The sequence below is a fragment of the Callorhinchus milii genome, unplaced genomic scaffold, assembly GCF_018977255.1.
Source record: "Callorhinchus milii isolate IMCB2004 unplaced genomic scaffold, IMCB_Cmil_1.0 Scaffold5, whole genome shotgun sequence".
Lineage (NCBI taxonomy): Eukaryota > Metazoa > Chordata > Chondrichthyes > Chimaeriformes > Callorhinchidae > Callorhinchus > Callorhinchus milii.
The window spans coordinates 41,779,625-41,802,546 of record NW_024704746.1 but is presented as its reverse complement, the minus strand read 5'-3'; the positions used below and the strand labels follow the sequence as shown (position 1 = coordinate 41,802,546).

The 22,922-nt window shown below is 40.6% G+C and overlaps 1 protein-coding gene across 4 annotated transcripts in view; it reads right to left on the bottom strand.

The window, feature by feature from the left end:
• The window catches only part of foxp2 (forkhead box P2), a 344,421-nt gene that overhangs the window by 67,905 nt on the left and 253,594 nt on the right, over nt 1–22,922 (bottom strand). For all 4 annotated transcript variants that reach the window (XM_042335911.1, XM_042335910.1, XM_042335913.1 and 1 more), the window contains one exon: nt 19,024–19,113. In XM_042335911.1, the coding sequence (XP_042191845.1) occupies nt 19,024–19,113 (90 nt within the window). The remainder of the gene's footprint in view (nt 1–19,023; nt 19,114–22,922) is intronic.

The window sequence follows — 22,922 nt, the reverse complement described above, 5'->3', positions numbered from 1 at the left end:
GGAGTTACAATTCAGGACCTAACAGTGCAACCGCAGCGCTGCCGATCACAAAATTCACTAAACAAAGTTAGACTTCTTTTACCGAAGATCTGCGTTGATGTTGGCAGATGGGAGCAGAGATCCGCAAAGAAAATTGTGAGGTGGCAGCTGTGTCTTCTGGCAAGCTGTGCTGATTGACAGGTGAGCGTACACGGGCGCTAGCTATTGAACAGGAAGAAATTAGCAGTGTTTCATAATGTTTCATACAATGCACTATGAAACACTGCAAATTTCACCCCCACCGTCTATTGCACCCTTAAAGCTACAACCTTTCCGACATTAACTGATGTATTTTTTTTGGGATCATGTATAATGTACTGTAAAGGTCAAGCTTCAGGTACATCCTAATTATGGTTTAAAAAGGTAGAATGTATGAGGTCTCCCTTTCTCCTTTCTGCTGCTGATTGGCTTGCAACATCAAATCCATCATGAATAAAATGACCGGGTTACATCTTCGATAAAGTCAAATGCCTCAATAACAATGTTCTTTTCATCCCGGCAATATTATTGCCCGACCTACAACGCATTAAAGTTGCACTTGTGAGCAACGCTATCAATAATTCTGAAGTCCAAACATTTGAAATGAAATAAGATGGTTACGTACTGCCCTTTCACTTTGGAGGCTGGGGTTAAATTCCAGCCAAGTTAATGGCCCAAATTTATCTTTCTCTGCTAGCCGCTTAAGGACGTACATGAAATACAACTCAGCACTAATGCATTCTACACCAGATTGTAGGTGTACAGGTAACCAGCAACAAATGTGTTTTTTTTTGAAAATGGCAAACAATTAACCTGTGTGCAAAAGATTTATGATTTTGCAATTTAACATATCGAACGGAGCACATACTGTGCACGCTCACCAGCAAGTTAAAAAAAAATGTACTAAAGATTTAAATCTATTAGCACTCTCAAAGCAATCCCTGTGGCCCTCAAGAATTGGAATATTTACATATGTGGCCTACAGCCAAAAACAATTTGACACCACTGATGTGACACGTCTGCGTGGTCACTAATGTTGTCGAGGGTTAGTAACTAAGTAGTTGGTCAAAGTTAAGGGTCCAACTAAATCAGGGAATTTGATCACAGTGAATCCTTTTTATTTTGCCAGCTAGTACAGTGAAAACAAAACATAGAGAAGATTATATAATTAATGTAGTGCCACTTAACCCAGTTGAATAGTGAGGCAGGTTTCACCACTTGTGCAGATGGAATGTTTTGTGTAATCGAAAGGCAGCATTTAGTGCCTTTAAGGTGGTTGCTGTGAAATCGTTATAAAGTACTAATGCTGAACATGAGAGACAAAAACGTTAATTATAGTTAAGGGCGGATTGCTTCGAGAGTTTTAATGAACTTGGGCTCCCTATTAATTTACAACAGATAGCAAGAAAAACTTCCTTACTCAAAAAGCAATAAATGTTTGGAATAATCTTCTCAACCAGTTAAGATGGGTGGTGCTTCTGAACAGGATTCTTTCATAAGAAATCCAAATCATGCAAATGGGGATCGCCAAGAATGTCACGGTGACCTAAAGAGGCGCGTGAAAATTTCCTCCGGGAAAGGAATTTCTCCCAGGTCAACGGGAATTCTTAAGGAGAGTTTTTTATTCAAGGTCTTCCATTAAAAAATGCCACAAATTTATACCAAAACTTCAGAGGCGTGAGAAATGACCATTCGACTCATCAAAGCTTAGCCTGGTAACACATCAATTCTGCCAAGATGAACATTTAATTGGGGTTTCAATTTCGGCATTTATGACACTCATCAAGCAAAGCCTGCTGCTGAACAAGATCACTGGCACTTGAAAGTGGATCATATACAGCACCGCTTTCACATTCATGAAGGACTCCTATGGCGCTATTCATAGGGCTGTTGATTAACACAATCGAATCATAATACATATGGTGCCTAACCTACCTGTTAAAGATGTAAAGGTGCTTCAGAATACATTCATAAAACTGTGGTTGAAAAAAANTATTTCAGGCGAGAATATAGACTGACCATTTAACAGGATAACGTGTTACCAAAAAGGTGCAGCAATCAATGTTATGACACAATCCTGGTATAAAGCATCACTTTGGTTACAGAAGTGAACTGTATTTTAAAATTAATTACTTGCTGCTCCCCGAAGTACTTCCGTTGTTATAAACCAAAACAAGTTTCTACAGATCTATTTTAAAGTTTCTATGGCATCAGAGAAGGTCTTTCATTAAGGTGCTCATTAATCATCTTCAGCTTTTAACATCCGACTTGCACCACACCTAAGTACATTCCGAGCACACCACTTCATTTTCCTATATTTAGGTTTCATAGGGCCTTTAAAATATTGACGTTTCCAGTGAATTTTTATTAAAAAAATTGTTTTGGAAAATGTATATTGCTGGATTTCCGTGGAACTATCTGAAATCAGCCTTTCATTTTCCAGTAAAGTATTGAACTATAGTTTTAGTTGAAAATAAAATGAACCGCGAAGGATTCCTGGAAATCCTCAATCCCTAAAAATTGTGCTATTTCCACTGCCTGAACAAATAATAGAACATGAGGGAACTGCTAAAAAAGAAAGATTTTAAGGTATGTTGAAAGTGCTGAAATTTTCTTGATCTTTTGAAAAGGACATTAGCTAACAAATGCTATTTATTGAGCAGGGATACGATTCATGACATTTGGAATTAAGGCATACAATTGAGACGCAAGATAAATGAAGCAAAACATGCCTTGAAACCTGGTGTGCCACAGATGCTTACCATACCAATGATACCTGATACCTTATGCTTGCATCAGTTGCTTTTCTGTGAAAACTATCATGTTCCCTCCAACAAACATCATTTTAGAAAGCGGAAACTTCAAGGAATACCAAAATACTACCAACTACACCTTTGCATGCAAATCTATAAAGTGTGCGGATAACATGGAAGTCCCAATTTATCATGCACCAGTTTGATACATTTCCTATTATTAGTTGTGGTGTAATACAGGACATTAGCAGTAAGGGGGAATTCACAAATAGTGCCTCCTACTGGTAAAGGGAAGCGAGGCATTTCAACCCACAAAAAATCTACTCTGGAGATCGATCATGTCACAAGATACAGAATTACTTTGGATGAAGAAGGCTTATGGACCCATCTGATCTCATCTTTCCAGAACATCCAACCTCCTATCACAGCGTCAAACTGCTTCAGAGTATTAAGCTAAGTGCATTGAGTTTTAGACCCTATTTAGATTTTAAAAAAGGATTTGTTTTCTATTTGCTTTCCAGGTTTTCATTCATTTAATATGATCATCGATATGTAGCTTATGTAAGCTTCTTAAAAGTTGTGCCATGTTTGTTTTTATCACACAAGATAAGAAAACGAAGGCAAAGATACATCACAAAAAGATACAGTAAAACCCTGTTATAAAGAATGCCTTACAAACACTAGTTCGCTTGTAATGTGGGTGCCCTGTGGCCCCGTGTTTGGCTTATTTGCATGGATTCTACTGTAACATTTAATAGAAATGTCTTTTGTTTTAAAATAAATTACAACTATTTGGACCACCTCATTGGCTGAACCTCTCCATACAATGTCCCAACAAGTACTATAAATACTTTGCAGTAAATGTATCTAAAGCAAATCTTTCAAAGGCACCAAGCGAAAGCGTGATAAAAATAATAATTCTTGCATTCGATATAGTGCCTTATCGAAGTGTTGACACATCTCAAAGTGCTTCACTGGATATACTGTAGTGAATTGACTTTGTATTTTCTGGGCAAAATGCGGCAGCCAATTGTGCACAGCAGTGATGACTAAAAGCAAGGCATGAAAAAATGTGTAATCCACTGCATGAAATGGGTGTATTCTTCCCAAAGGAGATTTATCAGCCAAGAGGAGTAGAGATGGTGGGAGCGGAAGGAGGTGGTTAAGAGAAATAATGACCTATCACAATACTGAATTCAAGATCCACCTTGAGGTCATGACATTGGTACACTTCTCCAGAAGACTTGGGTGACTTGGGTGTCTACAACTGGAAATGTACCAGTTGTTGGGGGAGGAAGAATAGAGGTTTTGGTGACATCTCCTGGCTGTCATGCAGGCATTAAAGAAAAAGAGCCATGTCGTAACTTGACACGGGTGGGGGGAGAACTGCTTGGAGCAGTTGCTGAATCTGACAGTGTTAGGGAGTTGGACTGACATTCACAGTTAATGACTGTACCTCTATTGATTTTAATTCAGCTACTTGACACCATAAATGTATTAAGCCACTATTCTCAATGCCATCAGGACTTGTTTAAACAAAAAAAAGCATTGTTCTTAAAAAAAGGGAGAAATACGTAAACCAGCCTTAATGTTAGGGTAATTCTATGTATAATTGGAAATTGGCTGTCGCGTTCACCTACAAAATACACTTTACAGTAAATTTTGCAAAGCATTTTGAGACATTGTCCAGATTTGAAAAGCACTACAACACAATTTGCATTTGTACACATCAAAAGCAAGCATTGTCATTATTATTTTTTATTTTTATTATTATAGCTGATTTATTTAAAAACATAAACAACAACAACAAAATTACATCTGTATAGCGCCTTTCATGTCGGGAGGACGTCCCAAGGCACGGGACAATCAATGTTTTGGACTCGAGCTGGGGATCAGGATCGGGGCAGGTGGAGAGCGGGTGGGCACGGGGGGTGGGTGGTGGGGGGGGGAGAAGGGTGACCAAGGCACGGTCGAAAAGGAGGGTCTTGAGACAGGACTTGAAGGAGGCTAGTGAGGGGGCGAGGCTGAGGGACTGCCGGATGGAGTTCCAGAGGGTGGGGGCAGAGTGGCAGAAGGCCCGCCCGCCAATGGTGGGATGGGCAAGGCGGGGGACGTGAAGCAAGCCAGAGCCCGCTGGGAGAGACCAGGTTGGTAGGGAGTTAGGAGGTCGCAGAGGTAGGGGAGAGCAAGGCCATGGAAGGTTTTGAAGGTGAGGACCAGGAACTTGAACTGTATCCTCTGCGTGATACGAAGCCAGTGGAGTCAGGCGAGGATGGGGGTGATAGTGTCCCAGAGCCTGATGCGGGAAAGGACACGAGCTGCAGAATTCTGGATGATCTGCAGCCTATGGAGGAAGGCGTTAGTGAGGCCCCAACTATGCAACCCAAGCAGGGAGTTTACGCAGTCAAGCCTGAATGTTATGAATGCGTCTATGTGGGTCTCAGCAGCCTGCTGTGTGGGACAGTGGCAGAGACGGCCGATGTTGCGGAGGTGGGGGAAGGCAGAGCGGATCATGGCACGGATGTGGGGTAGAAAGGATATTTGAAGGTCAAACAAGACGCCAAGATTCCGGACTGGCTTACTAAGGTGGAGTGTGCATCCATGGATGGTGATGCTGTCAGCGCCTGAGGTGTGGAAGCGCTGACGGGAGCTAATCGGGAGGGCCTCGGTCTTGTTCACGTTCAACTGTAGAAAGTTAGCTCTCATCCAGGACTTGATGTCTGACAAACATTCTGTCAGGACAGCAGTGGTCCTGGAGTTGAGGGTGGAGGCAGAGAGATAGAGTTGGGTGTCATCCACATACATGTAGAAATTGATCCCATGTCTGTGGATGATGTCACCAAGAGGGAGCATATAGATGGTGAAAAGTAGGGGACCAAGGACAGAGCCCTGAGGAACACCGCACGATTCGGTACGAGGTGGAAGGCTGGTATTAAATAAATGTTGTAGTTCCACAAGTTCATTTCAATGTGTAACACCAGCACAATGCTTAACCGCAATGTTGATACTTCATTTCATAAATTCACTGCAAGCGTAAATGATCGTCAAACAGCTGTTTCAGATGATCTCATAAACATTACCACATAGAAAAAGGTATTCTGCCCACAAATCTAATCTGGTCCTAACTCACACACGAGCTAACTACTCTAATCCCAATTCCTTGCTCTTTCCCCAAAATGTTTTGTGTTCTTCCTCTTCAAATGTTTATTCCTTTGAAAATGTTACGGTCTTAGTCTCAACAACCACTTCCATTTTCTGGTAAAACCCTGCATGAAAAAGGTTCTTCTAACATTTGTCGTAACTCTTGCACTGATAATCCTGAGCTAAAGCTTTTGATCTGCTGAGAAGTTAACTAAAATGCACAAGTTGATGAATCCACAAAAACCTAATGAACAGAAATCCAAAAGTCTCTAGGCAATGTTATTTCTTAAACAAAAGGTGGGTCAGATTTTTGGCTCAGTCATCGGAATTGACCCTTTTTGAACTTTGGTGTGTTTGCTCTTGACCGTAGTCTTCAATGTCATGGCTGCTTGACAACAGAAAAGCAAGTTTGGTTTAATTCCTGTCACTTGTACAGGACCCACAATTCTATTTTTTTCGCCACCATTAAAGCTCTAGATACATGCCTGGTTCAAATAATAAATTCCACATAATTGCAACATTATTTTCCAATGCTGTAACGCACGCTGTGCACTTGGCATAGTTTCCCCACCACAAACGTCACTTCTGCAGTGAGAAACAAAACCACCAAAGCAAAACTATAATACGGGTGTTATTGATTATCTTTTCATCCCTGGTTATGAAGGAAACCTGATGTTTTCATTACACGATGATGATCATGCTCACGTTGCTTTTACTTTGATGGAAAAATGGGTTAAGAAATTAACATGATATTTTAGAATTTCTCAAATGTTAAAGTAGCAAGCAAAAGCCTTTAGTTCTGCACAAATTCCCAAATGTCACACCAGTTTCATATAATAGTATTTTATCTTTTAACTTTTCGTGCACAATCAAAAATAGACCTTTTGTATTCACTATCAAAATCACTTGGCAGAAATCTTGGAATTGGACCAATTTGGCACTGTGCTCAAAAGTAGCCCCATGAAATGTTTCAGGTTTCTCACATTTAAGGACAATATAAGTGTTTTTTTTAACTGAATCTCACTGCTAATTACCCATATGCATTCACTTGAAGTCAATCGGTAAAAAAACAATCTTCACACAAATTAAATAGTTAAAATCTGGATTCGCCAGAGGTATAATTTAATCGACGTCAGTGATTGTGTGCGTGCATCCTAAAGCCCCCCAACCGGCAAATTCGGTTTCCTGAAATACGAACACAATATAATACACACGCAGGCAAGCTGATTCCAGAACTGGTTCAACCTGCACCTTCAATGCATCACAATGCACATCTGCAACACCAGTGTTGCAGCCAAGCGGATTTCAGGATCCAAGCATTAAATGGATATTCCAAAAGAAACAGACCCTGAATATCTCCTTCGAAAATAGAGCAAAAGCAAATTGCATGACTAAAATAAACTTCAATTAACCTTACTCATGTTACACTGTAGTCTATGCTACATCTGAAGTGTCTATATGGATAACACTGACTTATTCATTTTGCTATTTTGCCCTGTTTTTCTGGCTTAACTAATTGTTTTCCCTACCCCCTGTGGCTATTTACAATATACTGAACCTACCATTTCAATGACCTTCTTCCCATTTTGAATAGCTTAATCCATGTTAAAAAAAATGCAGATTTGAGTTACCCGTCAGCATGTAGAGCGTAGTCAATTGTCCTGGAATTCAGATGTTCTGTGTCCTATCAAAAAATATAGCAGCAGCAACACACTGCAGCCACACACGCTTTCCCCCAAAGGACTTTTAATGATGTCAGTCTCTTAAAATACTATCAGTTAAATCTTCTGCTGTTTAAGTGCTTAAAGCTGACAGAGCCTGAAACGGAGTTCCCACTCACCCTCGGCCCCATATGGGATGCAAGACTGTCCTGCCTGTGTCAGCCTGTGACATGCATAATAACTGTGTATGTGGAGGTGGGGGTTGGGGGGGGGAGAGGAACCCAAGGCAGGAATCAAAGAGGATCATCAGTTTGTACGGACAACAAATAATGGTCTGAAACAGAAGTGATGGGTCACTTGAGCAGTTTTCCCTGCTGATTGCCGTGTTAGGTATTGTCTGAAATGCTGTACACTGTCCAGCGCCTCGGGACGTCCTCCCGACGTGAAAGGCACTATACAAATGTAATCCTGTTGTTGTTGTTAGGTGGACGACCAAAATCCAAAGACCCAGAGCCCAATGCAGATGGCATGACTGATGTCCAGGTAAAATCAGTCATTTTGGACAGGATGGTAGATACTCACTTAATTTATAATGGTGCCTAACAATAATGCACTGGCATGGGGTGAAACACATGATGGTCTCTTGTCAACACAACCACTGTCCATATAGACACTTCAGATGCAAGCTGACTGCTTCATTAGGGAACACTCATTTGTGGTGATCAGCCTTGCCTGGATAGGGAAGCCAAGTAAGTGTTGTGAAATTGCAATATAGCCCACTAATTCACTCAACAAACACAAAGTCTGAAATCAGAAAGCTTGCAAAGCTTCAGAAACGATTTGAAAGCGCATGAGAATACGCTTATTCTGATTCAAAAACCTGGTACTGTCTGAATGATTGTGTCGGACAACTACAGATAGCAGGTCTCTTTGTCAAAGGCGTGAAAGGAGGGGACTCAGGGCTGAGCCAAACATGATAAATCGATGCCCTGTTGAGAAAACAAAATTGAACAAAAGAAATAAAATAACTGTGTTGTCGGCATTCTCAAGATGACTTTTGCCTTGAAAGGGAAGCAGGGTGTGAAATACAGATACGTCCCAACATCACGAGAGGTTTGGATGAAGAAAACCCTTCAGCCCATTTGATTTCAACCTTCCAGAATACCAATCCTTCTGTCTTGTCATTACAGCATCAAGCGGTTTCCTAAACAAATTCAGCTTCCTGACCTCTGCCACCTCCCTATTCAGCTGTTAATTATCCTCCATGTAAAGAAATACTTCCAGTTGTCTTATCATAACCCAGAACCTGTGACCATGTCATGCTACCTTGGCATACCTGAAAGTATTTTTGTGTCTTTACTTTCTCTAGCTCGTTGAGCATTTTATTTTCAGCCTTTTCTATAGCTTATCCAGCCATTGCTGATAAGTCTCCCTCTAACAATGGGGCTCAGGCTTGCGGCTCTCCTTTGCACTGCCTTTAAGACGTGGTCAGGCTCCTTACGTGGCAGCAATCAGACTGTATACAATACTTCAGGACCAGAACACTTCAGATGCTAATGTCTGTCACCCCTCTCATCTTTAATGACTAATATACCTTTGATCATCATTTGATTCTCATCTGACAAACTTGCTTCTCCGAATTCCATTCAATATCCCACTCTGTTTTTTCTCTTGCCCCGGTCTGCAATATACCTTTACCTGTTTGTTGCTTGCTCCTGTTTTTTACAGGGTGATTCACAGAAATCAACTGTAAATTAAGAATATTGCACCCTTCCTCCAGTGTAATGGTAGGAGGTAGTGGTTATGCCTTTAACAAACCAGGTTTACCTTCCCTAAAACTTTGTTTTTCTTTACTTTTATGAGGAAGGGAGGGACAGTTTGGCAGAAAGATGACAATTCCACAGAAAATTTTGGCAAACTGTTTTAGTATTAGAAAAAAGGCCATTTGACTAGTTAGACAGAGAATGAATCGTATCTTATTGAAACTGGCTTGCTTTTACCGCAGCTCAGCTCATTGTTGTTAAATATTTTCTGATTTATTTTTCTTTCTCATTCTGTTATTTGGCAAGGGCTAAGGTTGGAAGTGCGCATGTTTCCAAGAATTAGCTTGTAAATATATTTTTATTTTACAAAATTGGCAAGTTTAGTATTTCTCCAGTCTGGCCTCAGCAATGGCAGTGGCACTGGGCAGTGAACCAATGCAGCTGTACTAACCACATGTGGACAAAGCTATCGAAAAATTGTCATCTTTCTGCCAAACTGTCCCTCCCTTCCTCATAAAAGTAAAGAAAAACAAAGTTTTAGGGAAGGTAAACCTTGTATGTTAAAGGCATAACCACTGCCTCCTAACCATTAACTTCCTCCAAAATACAGACTGAGTGTTTATTCAGCACTACCCATACCTTTCTAGTTGTCATTACCCCAAAGGTAAGTTAGCCTAGTGACTCGTGACTGCCAATAAGATTCATTCTCTGTCTAACCAGTCAAATGGTCTTTTTTCTAATACTGAAAGTGTGCAAAAATTTTCCGTGGAATTTGCATTGAATCTGCATTAATTGTGTGGCAAAACAAATCGGTTTGAAACATCAAACATCAAACTTAATAATAATAATATAAATCCTTTGGCATAGCCTCTTTCATGTTGCGAGGATGTCTCAAAGCGCTTCACAGGCTTTACTCTAAAGCGGAGTGACTGTATTTTGTAGGCAATCATGACAGCCAATTAGCACACAGCAATATCCCACAAACAGCAGATTGAAGTGAATGCCGTTTTTACTTGGTAGATTGTTGACCAGTCACCTGGAGAAACTTTCTTCTCTTTTGAATAGTGCCATGGAATCTTTAACATTCACCTGAGCAGGCAGACGAGACCTAGGTTTAATGTCTAATCCAAAGGAAGGCACAACCGACATTGCAGTGCCTCTGCCTATACTACATTAGACCTTAGGTTCAAAGTCCAACGTGAGGTTTGAATTTGGAACTTTCTGGCTCCGAGAATGCACCCAACCCAACTGAGCCAGGGTGAGACTTAAATACCACCTTAATGACTACATTATAAATGGTGTTCCCATGAAGCCAATTCCAAAGCAACTTTCATATTTTAAAAAGGATGAATGTCAAAAGTTTGATTGGACCTCAATTAAGATTTTCTTTTCATTTTCTTAAAGGACTGGCCACAATCCAATATTAAATAAAATTAAACATAAAAATATGAACTGAAATGTTTTGGGGCTTCACCATTATTCATTTCAATTTCTCCATTGCTCTTTTTGGGTTAGTAATACTAACTTACCTCTGATTCAGACTGCCATCTGTCACTACCAGCATGGTTAGTTGCCTGGTTCTCTGACTTAACTCATTAAAGCTCGTTGAAAATGTGAAAATTTTCATTCCCAATAAACCAACAAGATACATAGGAAATCGACCAGGCAAGCTAACCTCACAATAACACCATTGTATGCAACAACCTGATAAAATCTCTCAGCACTCAATGTATCAAAATACAAAACAAAAGATTTCTGTGTGCTTAAGATAATATTCAAAAAGCCATTTAACAACAGGTGTGCTAAGGGTAAACAAAGAAACACAATACAACCAATGCATTCATTCTATGTGGGCTTAAGACACACAGAACACAAAACTCACTTCCCTTACGCTCCTCATTATTCAAACTGCCATTAAAATTGCTAATTAAACCATTTGAAACTCACACGTCTCTTCAGTAGGAAGTAGAGAATCAGAAACAAACACTGTTCATGGGTTTTCACACTTATAATAGGATATTGTTTTTTTTAACCACAGCATCAGCACTTGAAAACAATTGCAGTCATAAGGACGGGATTAAATTGTTCTTTAAAAAAGCAGGTTTACAACAGCACTAAGTCTGCCTCTTGTCTGGCCCCTGTCCAACGCACAGAGCAATCTTCCTCACATTGAGATTTGAGACATCAATAAATGAAAAACTGACATTGACCTGGCGTTCCCACTGCCCTAGGCACAATAAGACTGAGTCTACAGTGTCAAAATGTACCTTGTCTGCCCCTCCCTACCTCTTTCCAGTTCATCAAACTATATATTTTTTATATATTATGGAAACACTAGGACTCTGCACTTGGTCACATCAGTTCACAGAAATTATAGATTTTGTGACAGGCGCTGCTCTGTGTGTTTTCTTTGAAATATAATGGCATATTGTGAGCGTCTCAAGCCCATCCCATGACACGCCTCAAACCAGCTTTAATATCCGAGGCAAGTTGCCTCATCGCTAACCGTCGCCAACTAATTTTCGACCTGTTTAATGCTGAGGCAGACCTTAATAACAAACAAAGGTAAATAGCAGAAAGCACGCTTTGTGACCATTGTGTACTTAGTGGCTTCAGTTTACAGCATAAAACTGACCCTAGTCCAGCTTCTGTATTGCCATTATCTGCTCTGAATCTGACTGTGCCATTAATCTATTAAGGATGTGTGAGAAAATCAGAACTTTTAAATGTTATATGTGTTGAGTCCTGATCATGACAGGGCTTTGGTTAAAGAGGCACCTCCTTCATATTTGCTCTCTACATGCCTCACCATGACATTTCAATACGATTCATGTTAAAATGCAGTACTGAGCCATAAATGTCACTCTGTCATTGCTGTGCAACGGCTTCACGACAGATATGAGGCGCTGCTCCCCTCCCTTCCAATAAATATACTGCTTTTATATAGTGCTTGAATAGTTACCGCTTGCCAATGGGATATATATAAATGTGAAATACAGCACTGCCATATAGAAGGCTTATTTTAAATGAAGTATCACAAGTGGCATTTCACAAAAGTCATGTATTGAACACGCGCAAAAAAGTTACAATTTATTCTTGTGCTAAACAGGCATGGTACCTCATAACTACTTTAAAAGACTATGTAGATTTTTATAAGCTTAATTTTAGCTGGCCGACGACAAAGGGTAATCATAATTGTAACAAAAATTCAGATGGTTGACAAGGTGTGTGGGAGGGGGTGGGGAAGGAACATCGCCTTTATAAGAAAAGCAATTGATGGGTGTGAGAGGGGAGGGACAATAGAATATTTTATAGGATTTCACAAACTTTGGGACCAGCTGGATGAACCACAATGATTCCCACCCACCCAATCCTGTATATTCCGTGCAACATTGTCACTGAATTGGAAACAAATGGTCTAAATGGCACCAAAATAGCTGATGATTCAAGAAAAGCTCGTTCTGGTTTTGGTTTAATTGAAACTGAATTTGCTTCTACATGTAGATTGATGCAAGTTGGCTCTCGTCATTTCCTGCCCAAGTCACGAATATGGTTAGCCACATTCAAACAATTTAAAATTTTAGATTTAAAAGTGTTTGAGTGTGACTTTTTTTNACAAAAAAGCCAAAGTTGAGTTGGATTATTATGTATTGATATTGATTGGGTTTCACCCTTTGACCCGTCCAAGCAAAACACCTCCAGACAACCAACGCTAACATATTCCCACTGAGCGTATAAGCAACGCATTCAGTTGTCCTGCCCCACAATTACACTGTTTCTACACATACTGGTGGACTTAGTGATACTGTGCGCAGAGGAAAAAATTAAATTTAACACATGGTTTGTGGACTGGTGCCACCAACCTCTCTGCTCTTCACCCTTGGATTCCCAACACCACGACTGACAGTAACTGAGGACTAAAGAACACAGATCAGCGGCAACAGTACACAAAATGCATGTTACAGCAGATCAAGTTCAATAAGGCTTGCGTTTCACAGAAACGTTTATCTGCTTCACATCAGTGCACAGAAACAGTAATTATGGGGAGCTGCAGCTTTAAAGGAAAAGTCCAGGCTGAATGTGATACCTACTTATTACTTTTCAATGCTCTAATTATCAGCACAGCAGAAATGTAGCTTTCAATGTTTATATCTTTCACTTGCAACCACAATAAAATGTTACAAGAATTCCATTTCCAGCATTATCCAGTGACAGGGGCCTTCACAGCATCTGATGCTGACACTGGCCATTGAGGATCTTCAATAAAAGCTCACTTGAAAGCAGTGTTTCAAAGTTTAAGTATTAGTGCTCACCTGCATACCTTTTGCCACAGTGTTCTGTCGTATAACAATTCTGCCAGGCAGACTGGATGAACGCCCAGCTTGGAGCTTAATAAACACATGGTTTCTTATATTTTTATACAGTACATCTTGAAATCGCATAGATTTCCTATACTTTAGGCTTTCCAGGACCACCTTCGGTCATCTTCCCCCCGTGCCTTCTTTGCCCCCACCCTTTCCAAATCTAACCTTTGACTGTCCAGCGCCTTGGAACATCCTCCCGATGTGAAAGGCACTATAATAAATGCAATTTGTTGTTGCTATGCAAGTCACTGACAGAAAAAAGGTTTGTAAAATTTGCAGACAAGAGTGGGAAACTGAAAATACGGATATGGTCACAGATTATACTGGATGGGGGGAGGTCTAATGCGCAGCAATTTCTAACAGGATTCCTTAACAAGAAATCCCCTTCCAGTAATCAGAAGCATTGCCAACCCATGGAGCTCTGAAAATAAGAGGAATCTTACAACTAAACTACCATAAATATCATATTGTTTTATTAATGCTACTTTGCATTATTGTTGGTGCCTACCGCAAATTCCATCATTAGTAACAAATTGTTTCTTTGCTAGTAAAGACTCAGAATAGAATATCGTAATAGACTCAACTTCCCTGGCTCTCCCTCTATGAATAGTCTCCTTCCTTAATCTGTTTGGTCTAATTTACTGCTAGCCGATATTTCATAACTGCACCACTGGAGATTTTTTTATGCTTGATTACTCAAAGCTTTGTACAAAGAACCCCGGTTTTGGGCATCTATTATAATTTGGGTTTGTTTGTAAAACTTATGCCTTGTGGGCCACCAGTTGGGTTCTGCATGAGGACTCGCCAGTTTCTTTCATGCCTACCGGCTTTCCAGCAGGCCAAAAAACGGGCAGCTTCCTGTCATCAGGTCACTGGCGACATCACTTGTTGCCCGCAGAGAATGCAAAATGCAAGCCGGAAGTGATATCAGTGGTGACATAGAATCTAGCATTGCTCAGGGTGGGGCGGAGTATCTCTGTGAGCACATGGTCAGTGATATCACTGGTTATCAGTAACTACACAATGCAGAAGCACTGTGGGGCGATTGCAAGTTATTAAGTGGGTTGGAAGTTTACAGGCCCCCGACTGCCGACAATTTATACTCGAACATTCAATTTGTCAAAAAGGAGCACGTATTTTGAAAACTAAAGTTTCATTATTGTGTTCATTCTCGGCCTTGTACTCCCGCCACTGTCCAGCACGGCCGAGGGCGCGGTCGAAGAGGAGGGTCTTGAAATGTGCCTTGAAGGAGGCAAGGGTGGGAGCAAAGCAAAGGGAATGTGGGATGGAGTTCCAAAGGGTGGGTGGAGAAAGGCTGAAGACCAGAGCACCGGTAGTGGGGTGGGGGATGTGGAGCAGGCTGGAGCTTGCTGAGCGGAGGAGCGAACAGGGTAATAAAAGGTTTAGCAGGTCACAGAGGTACACAGGTTAAATCTGTTTATGAGTAGCTTGGAGAAACTGAATGCCCTCCCCAATAATACTCATGAAACTAAAGGCCCTCCTGATTGGCTCCTGTCAGCGCATTCACACCTCAGGTGCTGACAGCAGCACCATCCAAGGATAATAATAATCCTTGCATTTGATATAGCGCTTTTCACGTCCTCTCGACGACTCAAAGCGCTTCACAGGATAGACTGTAAAGTGAATTGACCGTATATTTGTGGGCGAAACGCGGCAGCCAATTGCGCACAGCAGTGTCCCACAATTTATTATTTTTTTTTGCTTTGGAGGGATTATTATCAGGCGTGTGGAGTAAGGAAACTTGCCCAAGGTTTCGCCCTGCCTGAATTGAACCCCGGTGTCTCACTTGCAAGGCGAGTGCTCTCACCACTGAGCTACAGGACTCCACGAGGATGCACACTCCACCTTACTAAGCCAGTCCAGAACCTTGGCGTCTTGTTTGATCCTCAACTATCCTTTCTACCCCAAATCCGTGTCATGACCCGCTCTGCCTTCCACCACCTCCGCAACATCGCCCGGCTCCTCCACAGCAGGCCGCCGAAACCCTCATACGCATATTCATAACATCCAGGCTTGACTATGCAAACTCACCGCTTGTCGGGCTCCCCAACTCCTCCCTCCACAGGCTGCAAATCATCCAGAACTCTGCAGCCCGTGTCCTCTCCCGCACCAGGCTCCGTGATACTATCACCCCCATCCTCACCCAACCTTCCATGGCCTTGCTGCCCCTACATCTGCAACCTCCTAACCCCCTACCAACCTGCCTGCTCCCTCTGCTCCAACCTGCTTCACGTCCCCTGCCTCGCTCGGCCCATCACTGGCGAGCAAGCCTTCAGACACTCTGTCCCCATCCTCTGAAACGCCATCCTGCAGTCCCTCTGCCTCGATCCCTCCCTTGCCTCCTTCAAGACCCATCTCAAGACCCTTCTCCTCGACTGTGCCTTCGGTCATCGCCTTCCCCCACTGCCCTCCACCCTCCCCGACTCCGACCCCCCAGCTCAGGTCCAAAACACTGACTGTCCAGCACCTTGGGACGTCCTCCCGACGTGAAAGGCGCTTTACAAATGAAATTTTGTTGTTGTTGTTGTTGTGGTTGCTTGTGAATCATTGTACTTGAGGACATTCTGAGTTTTGTGTTGAAGTTAAGATTTTGTTTTTCTTGCCTCCGACTTGCATGAAGTCAGATCACAGGACAAAGAAGACTCCTGGCATTCGCCGCGGGTCAAGTATGTGTGTGTATGTGTGTGTTTCCGAGCAATCAGTTATGACGAACATCCAGGTTCATGTAAAATTTGACATTCCCAACATATTACGCCTCGCAATGTAGAATAATAGGCTCACCAATAAAGACAATGACTTCAAGTTCAACACAATTACTGCAGACCCGATGGGATCGAGAGTAATTGTTTCATAAATTTAAAATGAGTCTGTCCACCGTCAGTCTACAATGAGGATCGCGTGGCTTCGATCGTGGCCTTTGTGTGAGCAGCCTGTGTGTTCGCTCTCTGGCAACAGTTTCAGAAACAATTTTTTTTTTCCCCTGAAATTTCTTCCCGTTGATTTTATGCTTCATAAAGTGTACTTGAGTGCCTATAATATTACAGCTGTAACCCTGCACCGTTAAAGGCAGACACACAAAACCCATAGATAGACAAGGTCATTCTAAAAGAAAGTCTATACAGGCCTCACTAATAACTCTGGCTACTGCCAGGGCAAGAAAAACTTCACACTGCAAACTCTTCACACTCTTACGGAGACGAATCACTTGGAGTTTGTTGAAATCTACTGCACATTCTGCTTTCACGGTTTGATTTTGCAAAAGTTTTGGGAAAATTTGATGCAAATTATTCTGTGCCACACAAAAAAAATCACGTGGGAAGTATGAGTATTAGGTCCAAAATGAAATGCTAGAGGATGCCAATGGGTTTTGCTCTGTGTGAAAAAAAATATGCTTCAAACATAAAAATGGTGTTCAGGCCTATTCGAAAAAGCTTGATCTCTGTTAGCAGGTCATGTGTAAATAAGCTTTCATCCTACAGTGTACCTATTGCTGATTACATCCCATGGAGAAAATCTGCATGCATTTTTTTGTAAAATACTGCATTCATTGCACTATAAAAATGTAACTACATACCCATTAAAGGAAACAGTTAACCAATCTTAGCCTTATGGACCACCTGTCATACTGTACTCTTTGTTCTCCCATTAGCTGTTTTTACTTTATTTACATTTATAAAATGTTTGCACTTAAGCACACAAATCTATCAGCCACTCACCTATCTGAGATCAGCATTTACTTAGCAGAACATCAGTCTGCTTTGCACCTCAAATAGCACACGAGTCATGTTGTACACTGCAAAATCCATAACCATTCTGCCTTTGTGCAGCCAGAGTTCTGTTTAATACTTAACAAGCAACACCAATTAAGTCTTAAGTACAGTGATCAAGTAAATTACCTACTTTACTCAACAATTTCCCTAGCAGCGATAGAGAAAAAAAGATCCTTGCTTCCTTTCTCTAAACAACTCTGTCAACAGTTTGGTATTCTCGCCAAACACGTACCCTATCTCATCAGACCATAATTAGTTACGCAGGGGTGCGACTCCAATTGAAGGTGTTGGCATTGTAGCACTCTGTGAAAATATTAACTATGAGTTAACTCCAATTTTCTCTTCTCTAATTAAATGCGCATGGTACTAATGAGCTAACCTACTGTTCCTTGATAGCACTAATTATCTGAGAGGAGAGCGCACTCTCACACTGCAATTTAAACCTAAAAATAAGGTTGAAATATGCTAATTGCTGATATAATTTAAAGCAGAACAAGTTGAAGAAAACTGTCATAATATGGGGAACGGACTGCACTTTGGCGCGACAGTGAGCATTTCCTTTCTCCCTGCTGTGATGCAAAACATCACAAAGGAATATTTTGATTGGTGCTTTGCGGGGTCAACAAAGTTCCCGTCTGTTCATAAAAACGGGAATGGGGAGCGGGGAAAACGATTTGACTGGAACGTGCATCAAGCGTTTCTGTACATAGATGCTATGTCTTTACACTCTCTGAAACAACACTGCCTGGACACGGCACAGGGTTGGTGTGTCTTCCTCCTTAAAAGAATAACCAGAGGGAACACTTTCACAGAAAGTGCTGCTCACTGTAACGTACTTATGCAGGGGCTGTTGGAAACAACTTCCTCCTGAGGGATTCTCGGTCACTCAGGCTTATTTTCATTTGATCTCGTCCTTAAACATGAGCAATCAGGAGACTGCTATTGGATGGGTAAACAAGAAAGATCTCCTGTCCCCTTTTGTTTGTAACTCAAAAGTCTGTTGCTAGCGGTCTTCAGTGAAAATCAGACCAGATACAGAACAGAACAGCTTCAACTCTGGGAACTACTGCACGATTGAGACCTGGGGTTGAGTCTCGAGTGAAAGGTGGGAGTTGCTTTTTATCTTCTAACCTGCGAGTAGTAATAGGAAGTATGTGATGCACTGAATGCATTTAATACTAATTAATCACCTCACAGAATTCAGTACCAGAAATGCTGCTTTACACTTCACCCTATTCACAGATTTGCGGACAGCAAATAACTTAGCAAAACCCTCTCCAAAAAGAAACAAAGTGAACGAAGCTGCTGATAATTTACTTGATTGGACTTTTTAAAAAAAATTTTTTTAAAAATCATCGAATAAAATATTTCAAAGACATAATACGTAGGGTCAATTATGTGAATCTTATTCTGACTTTGTCTGTGCATGGACGGGAATATAATATTCATGTCTTTTTTTTTTAAAAAATGCTTCAACTTCCTGAAGATTTTCAATTATTTCAACTACAAAAGATCAGTAATAGCCTGCTGACCTGCAGTGTTCGCTGTTTGTCGTTTCCCTTTGGAGATTTCAGACCACTGGTTTGCTGCTGAAGAAGAAGCTGTCTTGCTGCTTGTAGTGCCTGCAAGCGAAAAAAAGCATCATTATTCATAAAGTTTGTTTCCTTAAGCTGTGATGTCAATTTCATTACTAAAGTCACAGTAATTTAAAATGTACACAAAAACGAAATCTTTATGTGTGGCAGTCCGCCTCTTTCCTCAGCAAACAGTACTTCTTCTTCAATAACCAGTGTTTATTTCTCCCCCCCCATTGCAGAGTCACCGGTTTGTGCTACATTGGTCACTTTTTTTTTACAGGCACAACCACACAACCATTGTAAAAAAATTTCACTAATGCAAATTTCACAAGTTTTGTTCCAGACTTACAGCTGACAGTGAGACTGCAACATATGCAGTTAAGAGTTTCCTTAAAACACGAAAGCAAAGAGCAATTCTTAACAGTACATTACAAACTGATGTAAACTGCATCAATAGACATGTTTCCGCAAGGGATTCATCCACTGTGTGTGTGTGTTCAACAGAAATGACCCCCTCCCCCTCTTATTACCATATATTTGCATATTCATAATATCATTTTGCTGCAGAAGCACAAGACTTCAAATGTTACTGGAAGCTGTAATTAAAATTGACAAATCAACATCAGATATCTTGGAAGTGGATTAACAGGGATTCTGTACTGTAGATTGCATGCAGGGTGAAAAATGCTTACAATATATAAAAAAAGGGTCTTAATTCCAATGATGAAAAAGGGACTTTGTGACAAATGAATGTGATCTTGTTTTTCTGATGTATATATTGGTAACATATGCTAAAGAGCAGCTGATTATTTTACTGACACTTGTCCTCAATGATTAAATAGCTGCTTTATGTGAAATATAATTTTGTGGCAGCCAACACTGGCAGTGATTTTGAACATAGTAAATTAAATGAAAAACCCTTTTATATATCTATTATAATAGATATATAAAAGGATTGCCAGGATCATTCACATTATGACACTCTGACAGCACAAAGATTTTGTCCTGCTGGCCAGATGTTAGGTAGTGCTAAAAATAAATGCTGGACGATATATCTCTGAATTCTCACTGCATTAAACAACTGGAGTTAAAATGTACACATAACACAGGAAAAGAAAATCCTTTAAAACACACACACCACTCACACATGTACCACACACAAGCTCACATACCACACTACAACACACATGTGCATACACACACACGTACATACACACACACATGCATACATTCATACACTCATTCATCATATACACCGTACACACCCGTGCACTCAATCACCACACACACACACTCACTCACTCACCCACACACACTCACTCATGCACACACGCACACACGCACACAAGTGCAATCATTGGGCTACCATATGATGATGTCACGTTAAAAAAAACTAACATGAAAAAGCTCACACTCGAGTTGTTTTCTTTGCTTGGAATCAATGTATCGACAGTACTCTGAGCAATGGAACAGGTACTACCTATCAAAAAGTCCTTGCCACAATACTCTGGGAAAAAAATGTGTTTGGTAGCCAGAGATACAGAGTCATCAAAAACAAAATCATTAGCGCTTGATGTGTGATAAAAAATTTAGGTGCACAGAGTAAAGATTCACTTGATCAATCTGCTTTCAAAAAAAAACATCCGCCTCACCTCTGATGGGGTAAAGTACATTTTTGATTAGAATCAAGGGGTTGGTTTTCTAGTACTTTCTAGTATCCATGACAACAGTTGCTTTGACAGGATGTGCATATGGCATTACACTGCCGGCTGGTGTGAACATTGTTTGAACTATTGCATTGAGATGCTGAGCAAACAGAAAAAAGTTGCCACGTCTTAACCCTCAGGGAAGGTAGTCATCCCCTGATCAATTATGAAAAGACAGAAAGGGCTGCTACAGTCTGGCTCCAAGCAAGTTTTTTGAGAAGGCAGGCAGACGAAGAAAAGCAAAGTAAACAAACTGAGTGCAGCACCACCATCTCCTAACAACATTGATTTGTCTAGCCATGGAAAGCTCTGGTAACAATTTGCTGAGCATATTCTTAACATTTGGAGACTTTCCCAAAAAACAATCCCTTTATTGTTACATCGCTGAAGATCCTTTCATTTAAAATACCATTTTTTTCATTAATAGTTCAGCTAGGCACCAGGCAGAACATTTAATAAAATGCTGTATTAAATGGCGGCATTGCCTGAATTGCTCGTAGTTTGTGATGCTTATAACCTTTGTGTGTTCGATTCTATCTTTGTCATTAATTACTGTGTTTTTGTTTCTTTTGCATTGAATGCCTTTCTAATACTCAGTTTAATTTAACACCCGTAGTGTAAATTAGAGGTGCAATTTGAGCATGTAGCATACAATACAACTTTACATTTATAATAGTGTCTTCTATGCATTTATAAAGCGCTTAGGACATCCCAAAGCGCTTAAAATATATTCGATACCTAGTGTGTATGTATATATATTTATATGAAGATGAGCAAATAACATCAGCTAAGCATGAAATATTTATTGAGGAAAGCTCAATTACTATAAATATGCTCGTTCATAGTGCAACGTTTTACTTTTTTTGGCAGTAGTATCAAAATTTAGCCCTACTCACCATGCAACACATTGTTGCCACATAAATGATTTGATTTGATTTTCTCTCCGGCAAAGTCGTACAGTAGTTTTTTGTGCGTGAGACGCTCTGAGACGCCGTCCGGCGTGGAGGGCGCTATATAAATTCAAGTTGTTGTTGTTGTTGTTGAGTGCCTCACTGAAAAGGTTTATGGAAAAATGTCTTATGTGCAAAAGTCGCTGTTCAAGCACCTGAAGTGTGGAAACTTGTCAAAATCGTCTGTAATCCGCCAACACAGGCAACTTACATTTACACAGTATCCTTCATATCGGATAGTGTGTTGGAGTGCTTCACAATGACAGAGTTCGACACCGAGCGAGGGGAAGGGGGAGATGACTATAGATGGGGTCAAAGAGATAGATTTTCAGCCAAAACTGAAAACAGATAGAGGAAAACCAGGAATACGATTCACAGAAATTACTTGAAAACTGGGTGCAATCTCTTAATATTTTACGGCAGTATTTAACACAGCTCATGAAACTCACCTGGAACACAACTGACTGAGGTTAGAATAAATCAGGAAGTTAAATCACAGAAACAAATGGAAATCAAGAATGAATTTACTGAGCTTACTGGCTCAACACCACACTTCTGTAATCACAGAGATCAGCAAGAACTAAAATTTCACACCTACTGCATTACTAATATGTTTGCTCGTGTAGACCAGAGTGAATGGACAAGAGGTTTCTCAACTTAAATAAAAGTTTTTTATTTGGAGAAAAAAGGGTGCTTGTAAGGATAACCTTCAGAAGAATCCAGGAATCCAAGGCAGGACCCTAATCTATGCTAGTACACAAGTGATACACTGAGACATTTACAACAGCACGAAGATCCTTACTTAAAAATACACCCCATTAGACTTCTGTAAATACTGTATTAAAGTCCACTGCGCTCATTGCTCTGAAAGCAATTACCTGACGATCTACTACATGTTTACAATTTTACTGTATAAATTTACTCCACAATCTGTTTCAAATGAGCTCAGCCGAATGGCTTAGTTAGCTACTGTGTGTTCTTTCCCTCTCTTTTTAACAGCACATTTGTTTTAAATTTAGTATTTCTCATGCCTAACGGAGTTAGCCAATGCCTCTTGATTAAAGTATTTAACACATGCAGAGCAGGACTCTTGTTTTATTTGAATTAAATACCAGCAGGTCCTGGCATTGACTACTAACTAATAACGTGGGAACTAAGTAGGCATGAACTGGGACTTTAGGGCCACAATATTGACTAA